This window comes from Muscardinus avellanarius (genome assembly GCF_963383645.1).
Source record: "Muscardinus avellanarius genome assembly, chromosome: 9".
NCBI lineage: Eukaryota > Metazoa > Chordata > Mammalia > Rodentia > Gliridae > Muscardinus > Muscardinus avellanarius.
This window is the reverse complement of record NC_137795.1, coordinates 17,711,971-17,725,936: the sequence shown is the minus strand read 5'-3', so window position 1 is coordinate 17,725,936 and position 13,966 is coordinate 17,711,971. Positions and strand designations below refer to the sequence as shown.

General features: G+C 47.6%; 1 protein-coding gene across 2 annotated transcripts in view; it reads right to left on the bottom strand.

Annotated features, from left to right (window-relative positions):
- Positions 1 to 13,966, bottom strand: part of EGFR (epidermal growth factor receptor) — a gene marked incomplete at both ends in the record, with an annotated part of 149,717 nt that overhangs the window by 40,730 nt on the left and 95,021 nt on the right. For both annotated transcript variants that reach the window (XM_080700855.1, XM_080700856.1), the window contains 6 exons: positions 520 to 661; positions 1,853 to 1,971; positions 2,446 to 2,514; positions 5,131 to 5,265; positions 8,948 to 9,131; positions 9,824 to 9,975. In XM_080700855.1, the coding sequence (XP_080556981.1) occupies positions 520 to 661; positions 1,853 to 1,971; positions 2,446 to 2,514; positions 5,131 to 5,265; positions 8,948 to 9,131; positions 9,824 to 9,975 (801 nt within the window). The remainder of the gene's footprint in view (positions 1 to 519; positions 662 to 1,852; positions 1,972 to 2,445; positions 2,515 to 5,130; positions 5,266 to 8,947; positions 9,132 to 9,823; positions 9,976 to 13,966) is intronic.

Here is a 13,966-nt window from a genome sequence, read left to right as displayed (position 1 = left end):
CTTTCACTTTCTTTTTGTGGAAATCATGCACACTGCCATTTCCAGACACCCCCCCCAGAAGAATAAAATATAGACAGGCAAAACCCAAACCCAAGCCCCTGAGATAAAACACGTGACTCTGTGATGCTCCTGAGAGCTTTCCTCAGGCAGGACACTGTTGGCTCACGAAGGCGGCGCCGCTCCACTGTCTAATTTATGTCTATTAAATACTAGCTCCACTCAAGAGCCCGGCAGAGAAATGGCCCCAAGGACCCTGGTTTTGCGATGAAGAGACAATCGGATCCTGGACCACTGAGCTGGCCCTTCGCTTGTGGGCAGGGTGACAGTGTATCTCATGGACACCAGAACCAACATTTTGCCCACGGCCCAGCAGCCCCTTCCTGGGCAGCCACCATTGGGTGCTCCTGGTCCAAAGCTGGCCCCTCACCTCCACCTGACCGGCACAGGGTCACCTGTGTGAAGAGGAGGGCAACCCAGTCACCCGAAGGTAATCCAAGGCGGCTCCCAGGGCAAACTCACGGGGGCACTTCTTCACGCAGGTGGCACCGAAGCTGTACTTCCCCTCGGGGTTGACGTCCATCTGGTAGGTGGTGGGGTTGTAGAGCATGAGGGGCGGGCAGGTGTCCTTGCAGGTGGCCTCGTCCCGGAACTTGCGGCACACCTGTTGCAGAGGGGCAGGCTGTTCACCCTGGGCAGGGGCCTCAGGATGCCAGCTCAGCATTATTCTGATTACACAGAAAGTCAAGCATTGGATTCTCTCTCTGTGTGAGAGCTAGGGAGAAAATGGGTCATAGGAGGAACTCTAGAGGAAGAAGGAGAAACTGTAGATGAGCAAATTAAGGCGGCCTGACTGAGAGGATGGGAGGGGGAAAGAGAGTGATGATGTATGTTCACAGACATGTCAAAGTCAATCAGGAAGCCAAACATGAGAAGGAGGGAGGAAGAGGGAGTGGGGAGGGAGTAGGGGAAGGGCTAAATGAGTGATATGTGCATGTGTGCCTCCACAATCTTGTACCACATTAAGATGTGTGACTACATTACACCAATAAAAAAAGAAAGAAATCAAAAAAGAAAGGAAGAAGGAAAGAAAGAAGAAAAGGAAGAAAGGAAGGAAGGAAGGAAGGAAGGACGGACCAGAAAGCCCAAGCATCCAATCAAAGAAGAATTTCTAGCAAAATGCTTTCAGCAGAGTCATACAAGCACACATGTTTTTAAATGTACTGTCATAGCTATCATAATGCACGAGTCAAGATCAGAGAAAACAGGTCTCCATTGATTTACAGATAATGATGGAGCCCACCCAAAACCTTGGTAACTGTGGAGCAGCATTATAGCTCTATTTACATCTGGGGTCCTCTATAAAGGACACTTGTGAATGCAAATTAGGACTTATGGTCTAACTGCAGAAAACCTTGAGCAGGAGGGGTCTCTGGGGAACAGGGTGGACCATCCCAGCCTCTTCCTGGGGCTCCTAGCCCCTTCCCTGGATCTGCACCTTAGAATCAGTCTAGAATGCTCAGCCTTTGGAATTTCAGTATCTTCTCCTTGCCTCAGAATGCTCTGGAGGCCAGCGGAGGGCAGGCCTGCCTATACCTGCTACTGACCCAGTACTGACACCAACCAGCCCTGGTGTCTCCGCTGGGCAGCAGTGTAGACAGTGGACTGTGCAAGCCGTCCTGGGAGGCACCACACAGAGAGGCTGCACAGTCAGTCCAAGGTGGCCCAGAACGTGGTGCAGACAGGGCGACTGCAGACACTCTGCCACTGCAGCGTCAACCCACGAGTGGTCCCCAGGAACCCGCACACTGGGCTGGTGCACAGCCTGCCACTGTGGGCCAGGGCATGGGCTCACCAGGCAGTCGCTCTCCCGTGGCCCTGTACAGCCAGCTGCACACTGATTGTGGCAACAGTCACTGGGGGACTTGCCCCGGCAGCGTCCAGAGCACTGCTGGGCACAGATGATCTTGGTCACTGGAAAAGAAGGAGGGTCACTGTAAGCAGAAGCCAGGGCAGAGACACCAGGGAGACTGCCCACAAGCTGGGAGGAAGAGATGGACTTGGGATTCCATGTGGGCATGGGAGGGACACCAGGGAGACCACCCACGGGATGGGAGGAGGGGAAGGGATGGACTTGGGGATTCCATGGCCCAATTCCTTGGCATCCACAGGTAGCCACAAGCAACCTGAGTGACCTTCCTCATGGAAGGGAGGTCACACCTTGACCTGGGGCTGTGCTCACAGGAGAAGTGGAGTCACACCTTGACCTAGGAACCTGCCCGCAGGTGCATGGGAGGTCACACCTTGACATAGGCCCTGCTCACAGGTGCATGGGAGGTCACACCTTGCCTTGGGGTTGTGCTCACAGGAGGAGGGTAAGTCACACCTTGGTCCCCGGGCCCTGCTCACAGGGGAGAGGGGGGTCACCCAGAGATTTCCCTGACTTACGTTTCTGACAGTTTTCCTCTCCGGGACCCCAGCAGCTTCCATTTGGACAGCTTGGGTCACACTTTTGGCCTGAAACATGAACATGAGAGTCAAATTTATATCTCAGTAAAACAAACAGATCAGAAACTAATGACACTTTCCCCCGCCCTGGGTCATGTTCTAGAAATAAAGAAAAACTTTAACATTTCTTATTCTCTGGCTGGTTGGTTTGTAGGATAACTGATAAGACCCCTCTATAAGAAAAAAATGAAGCATATACTGCTTTTCTCCCCATTTCAGCTATGGAAACTGAGGCAGCCAGAACTTACTGATCCATCACAGGAACATCAGTGAGGACTTGAGTGGAGCCAAGGTCCTAGAGTCCAAATGTGTCTATCCTGGAGTGTTTTCTGGCATCAGCCACACGAGTGTATAGTGTCTAATGTGTTGGGCCTTCAGTAGGTGCCCACTACATCCTTGCTGTGTTTGGTCCTGAGTGATGCAGTGGGCTAGTCATTTGGGGATATTTGTGGGTTGGATGCTAGATCATTACACATTAAAAAAAAAAGCCTCTCCTCCAAACCTGGAGATTCTCAGGGTGCTGCCTGAAGGGTGGACATGTTAATAGTGCTTATCACTGGGCAAATTACTGCACACTTTAGCTAATAATTTGCAAGCCACTCTCTGGAGATCTTTGCAATTCATCATCCGATTTTTGCAATTTTTATGATTATTCAGTTGCAAGTTATAGCTACAAAGGTTTTTAATCTCCTCAGTCAGGTTTATTTTCTTTTTATCAGCACTGAGAAGTGTGAAATCCAAAGCATTAGATCTATTGAGAAAGAAGAGGTTGACCACCAAATTTGTTAAAAAGAGAACACCCAGCACTCATGCAGGTGTGTGTGTGTGTGTGTGTGTGTGTGTGTGTGTGTGTGTGTATGTGTGTGTGTGTGTGGTGTTGCTGGAGACCAAATCTTGGGCCGCATGAAGGCTGAGCAAACACTCCACTTGAGTTACACCCCAGCCCACACAGACACCTCTCACAATGAAGGTTATCACAGCCTAAATGAGTCTGACTATCTCCTAAGGTCACGAACAGTTTAGTTGCTGGAAGAATTTGGATTTCAAATGGAAGAGCTGGCAATTGTAAAGGGACTAGTGAACCAGGACACAGGACACCCTGCTAAAAGGAGTGACAATTTTTATCACTGCCACCACAGGAAGGGCATTAAAACACTCAGAGCTTCGGCGCCAGCTTAGCAGTCATGGAAGACAGGAGGTCAGACACTGTGTGGAGGTGTGCTGCACTTATGAAGGGGGGTTGAGGGAGAGAGAGAGAGTGAAAAGGAGGAAGGAGAGAGAGAGAGACAGAGAGACAGAGAGAGAGAGCAGAGACACACAGAGAAAGAGAAAAGTAACACAGCAATGTGTCAGAAGAAGTTCTGTCTAGACAGTGAAATGATGTTATTTTTTACTTCTCACCCTATACTTCAACATATTATTCAAATGACGTAGGTCACGGCTGTATAATATAAATATATTTAAAATAAGAAATGATCTTTCTGTAACAGGGAAAATATTTTTCAGCCAATGAATTCAAGGTCTGTTTATAATTCTATTAATAATTCTTGGTGACAAAAACAAGCACATTCTCATTATATCAAATATGGATACTAGAAAAAGCAAAAAAAAGAAATGAAACTAATGCAGGAACAACCAATGGAGACATACAGAAATGTGTGTTAGAATCACACTATACATTGCTTTGAAGGTCACTCATAAAATCCCATGATGACTTTTTCATGCCTTAAATATTCTCCCCATGTGATTTTTGACAGCATGGCTAAACCATAATGTACCTCATCAATCTTCCTCTTATTTTTAGATATATAATTTGTTTCCAAACTTTATTATAAATAAGACTACAAGGAATATTCTGTGCAAAAATATTCTTCTACATCTCTGATTGATTTCCATTCCCCTTATTATTTCTTCTTTCTGTGCCAGTTACTCGGTTATAAACATGGCACAATTTAACCTCCCCACTGTTCACCAGATAGCGGAGGAAACACTAACCTGGAGCTCATGAAGAAAACAAATGTTGTACTGAAAAAAATAAAAAATTCAGTTTCCTGAAGACACTGTAGGTTCCATGCAGGGAACATGGTAGAAGTATATATTCATAACAGGGGCTCAACACTCAACATGTCTACAGTAGGGTTGTCTGGCCATGAGGCAGAAACCACCCAAGATAAACAGACAAATACAATGTGATCGAGCACAGGGTAAATCCTGCTCAGCCCCACAAAGGAAGGAAACTTTGGACTCAAGGTAGGAGGCTGTGTGGAACTGCACTGTGCCTTCAGCCAGGCACAGAGGGACAGATGCCTCGTGGGCCCAGCCCTGCAGGCCCAGGGCCTTGGATCCACAAAGACAGACCTCAGAACCAAGGTTCCCAAGCCATGCCTGGGGAGGAGGGAGAGAAGTCGCTGTTTAATGGGCGCTGTGCTTTGCAAGGTGAATGGAGTTGGGCAGAGGGACAGTGGTGACACCTGCGTGAAGGCGTGGACGGTCAGATGCTGTGCTCGCGAGCATTCGTGTTTGAGGTGGACATGACTTAATGTTAAACATGCCTGGCCTGCCCCGACATTGACCAGCCCCACTGCCCACTGCCACGGAGCCAGGAGAAGCTGTGTGGCCACTCACAGCTGCCCAGGTGGTTCTGCAGGTCCGTGGACATGTTGCTCAGGAAGTGGCTATCAACGATGTCCCTCCATTGGATCGTCCGCACGTTGCACAGCAGAAGGTTGTTGCTGAACCTCACGGCACCATGCAAGATTTCTGCAAGAATGGAACCACTGTGAGTAGATGATCATGTTCTAACTCACACAGGCATTTACCCCAAAGAATGGAAACCAAACTATCAAGCTAATGCATGCGCACCTATGTTCAGAGCAGCACAATTCACAATTGTCAAACTATGGAACCAGCCAAGATGTCCATCAATAGATGAACTGTAACACTATGGCATATGTACACAATGGAATTTTACTCAGCCCTAAAGAAAAACAAAATTATTTGCAGGGAAATGGATGGAACTGGAGAGCATTATGCTAAGTGATATTAATCAGTCACAAAATATAAAAAAATTGATGCTCTCCCTAATACGAGAAATCTAGGGAGAAAATGGGTCATAGGAGGAACTCTAGACAAAGAAGGAGAAACTATAGACGAGCAAATAAGGCAACCCAACTGAGGGGATGGGAGGGGAGAAGAGGAAAATTCCCTAATGTGCATTCATAAACACATAAAAGTCAATCAAAGCCAAACATGAGGAGGGAGGGGGCGGGAATGGGGAGGGAACTGGGGAGGGACTAATTGAGTGATGTGTGCATATATGCCTTCACCATCTAGTATGCTATTAAGATGTATGACTAAAATGCACCAATTAAAAAAAAAAAGACTTAAAAAGACAGTGTGCAAACTACAGCCCCTAGTTCAGCCCTACAGAGAAGAGTGCTGGGGCGGACAAGTACTGAGTTCACAGTGCTGAAGAGCTAAGATGCCTCCTGACCTGGGCTTGGAAGTACACTTAGATACTGAGGACTGCAGGAGGGAGGGAGTGGGGATGGCCTGCATATGTGTGGTGGAGGTTCTGGGGCTGTGCTGTGTGGTGAGAGGGGCAGTGGCCAGGTGCCGGTACAGGGCAGCACGACAGAATCGGCGCCAGGATGGGGGGCCCTGACTCAGCACGCACCCAGGGGCCTCTGAGAGTCCTCTCTGGAGGGAAGGGCGAGAGGAATCTGTATATAGGATGAAGCCACGAGCAGACGCTGAGGTGTGCAGGCCGTCATGACCGTGCAATTGCTTTGAGGAAGAACTGGAGGACATAGATGTTGGGGGTGGAGAATACTCCAGCAGGGACCAGGAGAGACTGGGCAACACACAGCCTAGCATCACAGAGGGGCTCATGCACAAACCCTGGACATGTGGGTCTGAAGACATGAAGACATGAAGACATGAAGACATGATTACACCTGCTGGCCTCTGAGCTGGTCTGCCCAGGGAGATGGACAGGCTGAAGCTGGACGTCCCTGCACTCAGGGCGGCCATGAGGACACGGGGGCAGTGAGCCCGAGCCTGCTATCCCCATAAGACCTCCCCGACAATGGGCATTTAAGCGCAGAAACAAGCAACCTTAGCTAGATGAAACACCATGCAGCCAACACAGCACGGATGGATCTGCCATGTGCACAAAGTACTAACTGCGGAGGAAGGGCAGATCTCAGGGCTGCTGGGCAGAGTTCCCAGGAGGTGCTCAGTAATGTGCTTCAGAGGAGTGAGAGGAGAGCTGCTGGCAGCTCCCTTTAGACAGAAGACCCTGGGCAAAGCCACACAGGGCAGCGGATGGCCTTCTCAAGGGGTGGCAGAGAATGAAAGAAACTGAGGAGGGAGGCCGGAGGCCAGAGAGAGCCATGCGCAGTCCTGGCGTGGCAGTCAGGGATGACATCGGGGCCACTGAGAGCCAGGTACATGTGGACAAGACAGTCAGAGGCCAGCTCTGGACACGCAGGGCGAGAGGCAGGATGCCTGTGGCCAGATGCCTGCGCAGACAGGCTCAGGTGCCACTTCCTTCGTCAGCCTTTTATTTTTAAACCCAACATTCAATGAGCGCTCACTTCTGCAGCAGGTGCCAGGTTGATTGCCAAAGTCCTACACTGAATAATCTGGGCCCATGGGCCCACAAGCTGGGCTTAGAAATGGCATTGAGATTGACTTTGGTATTTCACACGTGTACATATAGTAGATGGTAGGGGAGATGGAGAGGCGGGGAGGGGGGTTCCCAAGTGCTGTGTGCATGCATGTCACGGTCAACATGACAAGCATATTAAAAAAGAGAGAGAGAGAAGCTGGGCATGGTGGTGCACGCTTGTAATCCTAGTACTTGAGAGGCTGAGAGGAGGATCTAGGTTCATGGCCAGCCTCAGCTACTTACTAAGGCACTCTGCAACTTAGTGAGACTCTGTTTCAAAAATAAAAAGAATAAAACATAGGGGTGGGGCTGTAGCTCAGAGATAGAACGCCCTGGGCTCAATACCCAGTACTACAAAAAAAAAAAAGTAAAAAAGAAAGAAAGAAAAAAGAAAGAGTACTGAGGATGTGAGTGTCCGCGGCGAGCTTTCCCTGCAAGTTTCTTGGTCCTTCCAACAACCTGCGAGGTATGCTAGTAAGTATGTGGCCACATTTTTTAAAGTGAAGAAACTGAGGCCCAGGCAGGAAGGGGCGTGCCGCAGAGTGTTCTGTCTGGAGAGCAAAGGGGGAGGTGGGCGGGCTCCTGGCCTGCCGCTGCTTCACGATGTTGGTGAGCCAGGCACACAAGAGCGTATGTACCAAGGTGTTTCACAAAACAAGCCTGCCACAGGTGAGCACAGCACAAAGCACAAGCTCAGAAACATGTGCATGGGTGGGGGAACACCTGGTGGTGGCCCGGAGGTTCTAGGTGGTTTATGGGATGGTCAGACCAAGAGCCCAGGAGATGAGTGCTGCTGGGCTCTGAATGCATGGCCCATGTCCTGGTGCCCCACATCTGCTAGGCTCCTGTCCTTGCAGACGGGGCTGCCTCTGCCACACCCCTTTCTGGCCAGCCCTGCAGAACTGTGGGGCACAGGGTAGGGTAGAGCCTGGGGGTATGGATCTGGGGCTGCCCTGGTCTCTGTACTCAGCTGTGGTAGTGCCATGATTCTGACCTCCAGTGCTTTTTAAATTTACTTCTTGTCTCTTCTACCATCCCCACAGTTTCCTTTCTCAGCAGCCTCCAAAGCATCCAACTTGCAAGAATACCAACTTCTCCTAGAAAACCTTCATTTTCTGTTCTGAACCTACTCCATTTTCTGTACAGCAGTACTCAAAAGTGTCTTGAACGCGGGAGAATTTTCACGTACAGCTGCTCTCCCTCTAGGGTAGTTTCGCTCTCCACACTTTCCATCACCATGGTGAACAGCAGACCAAAATTACTGCTACAGGAGAGAAACAGCAAGGAACCACATTCCTCCAGCTGTTGTTCCAGTGTTCTGGTTATAACTATTCTGCGTTACTATTCACCGTGTTGGCAAACCTCTTATGAGGCCTGCTTTATAAATTAAACTATCGTAGTTAAGTATGCATCGGAAAGAAATACAGCACGTGCAGGGGTCTGGTACGAGCGAGGTTATTGGCACCTGCTGGGGGTGTTGGGACTGAATCCCCAGAGGAGAAGGGCATAGCTGTGCCCCTTTTCATACTTGCACTCCCGCTGATGAGGCCAGCAGTCAGGCCATCTGGTCACACTACTTTACTTTGCCACATCCTACTAACCCTCTAAATATTCTTCTAGTCCATAGAAGAACTGGCATCCCACTGAAATCCTCCTCTATTCCAGTATCTACCCTCTTCTTATAACTCCCATCTGTTGCAGCTTGCACATAGTTGACACTCTGTATGTGAGAACTGAAGGAATTAAAGTCTTCCAGGAATTAACACAAACCTTGCAAGTTCCTCATGGGCAGTTCCCGCATCCCGGTTCCGTTGTGTCCATAATTAGACAGGACGGCCAAGGCAAAAGTGTTTTCATACAGTACGTTTCCTCGGATGATCTGCAGGTTTTCCAATGGGATCCTCTCCACGGTGTTGAGGGCGATGAGCACATAGCCAGCGACTTCCTGGATGGTCTGATGGGATAGAGCACACAAATGTCCTCTCTCCTCAAGGAACTCAAGAATTAAAGGGACCCAGGATGCCTAAGTCCACCCTAGCACACACAAGGGGTCTGTCAGTGTAAAACACACAGCAAACACAACTGGAGAGAGAGAGGGGGGGGAGGGACGGAGGAGGGGGAGGGGGAGGGGAGAGGGGAGGGGAGGAGAGGAGAAGAGGGGGGAGAGAGGAGAGGGGAGAGGGGAGAGGGGGGAGCGCAGAGAGGAGAGAGGAGAGAGGAGAGAGGAGGAGAGAGAAAGAAGGACCTGCAGCAAGTTCTCAAATATCACTGTAACAAACAGGACCTAGAAATGTGAGGCTCCTACTCTACCTGGTATCCAGCACACTCAGAGGACAGCTATAGGCACATGCTATAAAACAGGGGTTTATATCTTCAACTTGGTTTTTGAAGAGCTGATATGCCCACACTGTGATGGAAGAGGTGGCTATGGCCTGGATAGGGGTCTGAGGGTAGCAAGCAAACTAGTCCTCTCCAGCCATCTTTCCCAGCTGCTAAGGGGGCCTCACAAAACTCCTCTGCAGTTCCCTCAAACTCAAACCACAAGAAAAAATATACACATCTCAAATTAAATTCTAACTAGCCTTTTATCTACTTACATTGACTTATCTTATAGTTGGGTAGGGCAACGAAATTCATAGGACTAACCTTTAAGAAGGAAAGGTCGTAATTCTTTTGCACATAGGTAATTTCCAAATTTCCCAGGACCACTTCGCAGTTATTGAACATCCTCTGGAGGCTCAGGAAGTGATCTTCAAGAGTGCCCAGCTGGGTGAGCTTGTTACTGGTGCCTTGGCAAACTAGAACAGAGAGAGAAAAAAAAAAAACACCTCATGAAGCATGAGAGAGGCAGAGAATTAAAGCAGAATAGTGCTTGCTGACGTCATGAGCTCTAGTGACAGAGTATTACTGCTCATTACAGGACCCTTTAAGGCTATGACAATGGCTATATAAGCTTATATGATATATAAATCATAATAAGAGGAAGCTCCTCTAACACGTGAAACTATATTATATTAAATACACAAAAATGTTTAAAAATTCAAGGGGGATTAAATAAAACTATGAAAGTGTTTAAGACAGGATAAGTTTATAGAAGCCAGTAGATAAGTAGTGAATATCACAAGATATTTAGAGTATAATTACAAATTGAGTTGGTAACTGAAATGAATGTTTCGTTTTGTGATGTTAGCATGCCACATTATTGTGAGTCTGAAGAATGTTTACAAAAGTATTGTGCACTCAGCTATATTTTCTCACCACAACCTCATACACCTGAAAAATGAAGACAAGGGTGTAACCAAACAGCCCCTAGCTAGAGATCAGGCGTGTTCCTCTAACCAAATGCATCCGAGAACAAAGCGCAGGTCTAGTCACGGAACAGTTAGAAAATAACAAACACACAAACACAACACTGAGGGCACTCAGCCAGTGAGGATCCACGTGCCCCTCCACCAAGCACACTCTGCGTCCTGAGCATAAGCTGGCAGAATTGCTGGCACATAGCTCTGTGTCCGTGGCTCCCAGGTGTTTCAAGATACCCAGCTTAAAAGAGAAAACATCTTAAATTTAGGGGCAAGACTATAGAAGTGCACTCAGGCACCAATATTTAAAAGCAAAGAAGAGGGTCCTAAGACAGTGATATTTACACATCTAGCTCTTTGAAAGGCGTGTTTCAGCAAGCCTAGCTAAACAAAGAGACTTGGGGCTTTTGAAGCCAGGAACTTGTTAAGGGGCTGCACTTTGAACCGAAATTATCACGCGTGAAGAAATATGGCCTCTGGCTTTGGATGCAACACTCAGCCACGGCCAGGCCCAGCCTTGTCCACAAGGCGCCACCTTGACGATCTCAGCAAGAGCAGTGCATGGAGTGAGCACTGTCTCCAACAGTGTCTCCTGTTTCCTTCAGCAATGATTTTCAAACACGCATTTCCATTTTATAGGCCTCTTTGCTCTCTCCCATGGGAATCACTCTAAGAGCGTTTCTGGTCTGCCTTGGCATGATGGGGCTGCAGCCCTGCACATGTGTGCACAGACACAACACATCCCCTTGACTCTGGAAAGTTGCCCCTGCTTCTCTTCCACGTCCTTGCACAAATGCAATGGTCTGTGGTGCTGCTGGGGACAGTGAGAGCTTGAGCCCCTCTCCTCTCTGCAGAGGCAAGAAGATTCCACAGCACTGCCAGCCATAACTGGGCTCCACCCATCATAGCTGGGCTCTATTTTTGCCCAGAGAACCAGTTTCTTTGATGTCAACCTCAACATGGATAGTCCTGTGACTCTTCTACATTGTGTACAGGCTGGATTGACTTCACAATTCTGCGGTGCTTACCAATGTCACCACAGATGCAGGTACTGAGTTCTGCAAACAACATGTGACCTATCCAATGGCACCCCAACAGACAGGTCCCCTCCCATCCTAACCAGTCAGCATGTCCAGATCCCTTCCATCCTAACTGATTAGCCTTGTCTAGGTCCCTTCCATTCTAATGAATCAGTCCCATATCTGTAACCAGTTGATCTTTGATAATGGTGTCAGAGACATACACAAAGTCATACACAAAGGAGAGCCTTTTTTTTTTTTTTTTTTTGGTGGTATTTGGGGTGGAACCCAGAGGCTTTCTACCTCCGGACTATACTCACAGACATTTTTTATATTTTATTTGGAAACAGGGTCTCACTAAGTTGCTGAAAGCCTCACTAAGTAGCTGAGGCTGACTTCAAACCTGTGCGATCCTCCTGTCTCAGCCTCCCAAGCGCCTGGATTACAAGCGTGCACCACCATGCCTGGCTAAGGACAGCCTTTTCAACAATGGTGTTGGAAAACTCCTTATCCATACATACAAAAATGCAATGAAACCTAACCTCTCACCCTGCACAAAAGTTCAAGATGGTTCATTGTCAACAATTAGGATAAGTCATTTTTATATTCAGAAAAAAAGTATACTGTACTTGGAAAGTGTTACCAACATTACACATTATTAATGTGAATGTCGATTGATAAAACACTTTGGGCATTAACTGGACAACTGATATAAACAGATCTATTCCTGCAAATAGGGAAGCAGTTGATACACTATTTGATTAAAACAAAATGAGCTAATCTTGATAATTATCCAGGGTTAAGTACCCAAGCATAAAACTGATTCACTATAAGGCTTTCTTCTGAGGCTTCTCCTTCTGTACACACAAAGGAGATAACAGCGGTAGATGAATTCTAGGATGAAAGCCAGAGTGACCTAGTCCAGGATGAGTGCAGTGAGCATCTTTGTGTTGTTTTGCGGTCCTGGGGACTGAATCTAGGGAAATTCTAACTCCAACATACACCCACCCAGCCCTTTTTATTTTTAAGTTTTGTTTAGAAACAGGGTCTTTCTAGGTTTCTCAGTGTCTCACTATGTAAAGGGTTTTGCTAAGTTTCTGAGGGTCTCTATATGTTGCCAAGGATGTCTTTGAACCTGCAGTCCTCCTGTCTCAGACTCCCAAGTACAAAGATTACAGGTATGGGCCAACTTGTCTGGCTTGTAGAGTACATCCTTAGCATCCATGGGACCCTGGGTTTGATCCCTAATGCACGTGGACTCACACACACACACACACACACACACACACACACACACACACACAGGTCCAGGTTTTCTAATTGAAATAAAGTATAATCTGGGCTCTATCTTTATACTAAATATATCATTTACAAGTGTATAGCCATGAGAAAGTTCAAATGTGAGACCACTAACAAAATTAGTAAAATAAAAACTGCAAACCAGTTAGAGTTGAGGCAAAAGCACGAGGAGTCTTTTACCTGAGCCCAGAGAGAGCAGCTCCTCCAACTCCTCCACGTATGACCTTGAGCCGCTCCCCTGAGCTCTGAGCCAGGCTTCCTTCACACATGAAAATGGTCAAAATGATACTGATCTCCCAGAACTGTTCTCCACAGATAGGAGCTTCCAGCTTTCTCCCATTAAAGTCTGCTCTTGAGAAAGTGACTGATGCTAGGGCACCTAGCCAATGTCTGCTGTACCATGTGATCCTCGAAACTGGGGAGGTTTGGATCTGCACATTGGCTTACGCAAACACCTGCTGTTAAGAAGTTACTCTGTGTAGAGTATAGATCAAATCAGAAACAAGCAAAGCAAACAAAAGGAACACACCAGAGTCTAAGAATTTCATAAAATTATGCATTTAGGATTCAGTATTTAAGCAATCTATCCCAAGAGAACTTTAATATTACTTTCCGAATGACTGCTCCCTGGAAACCAGACATCAAAGCTGTTTGTGTCAAGCTCCCTTGGATACTAGTGGTTTGCTCTCCCTCTTGCAAACCTGAGGACAAATGCTACTGAATCAAGAACGGGTCCTGTGAGTCAGGTCTTCAAAGCGATGGGATTTTGCCCTGGGCTTTTATTATGAAGATTTAGAAATGCACAGAAGAGCTCAAAGAGTTGTGCTGGAACATCCTTCTGTTGGCATTTGACTATACTTTCCTTATTATGTATTTATTCACCTGTCCATATGATTTTTTGGATGCATTTTAAAGTAAGGTACAAACTTCACCTTGGTGTTTAAAGCCCTGCACATAATTTACCATTGTTGTTTTCACAAGCTGCAAGCTGGTTCACCTGGAGCTCAGCACCTGACGAGTTCCAACAGATGCACCTCCTTACAATGGAGAAGGCCACCCAGGCCCTGGGCTCCCCAGCCAGGCCTCGCACCACACACCCAGCCAGAGGCAGCCTTGGTCTCCGTCTCCACAGAGCGGCGCCGACTGTTAGAGCGTCTTGGAAGGGCAAT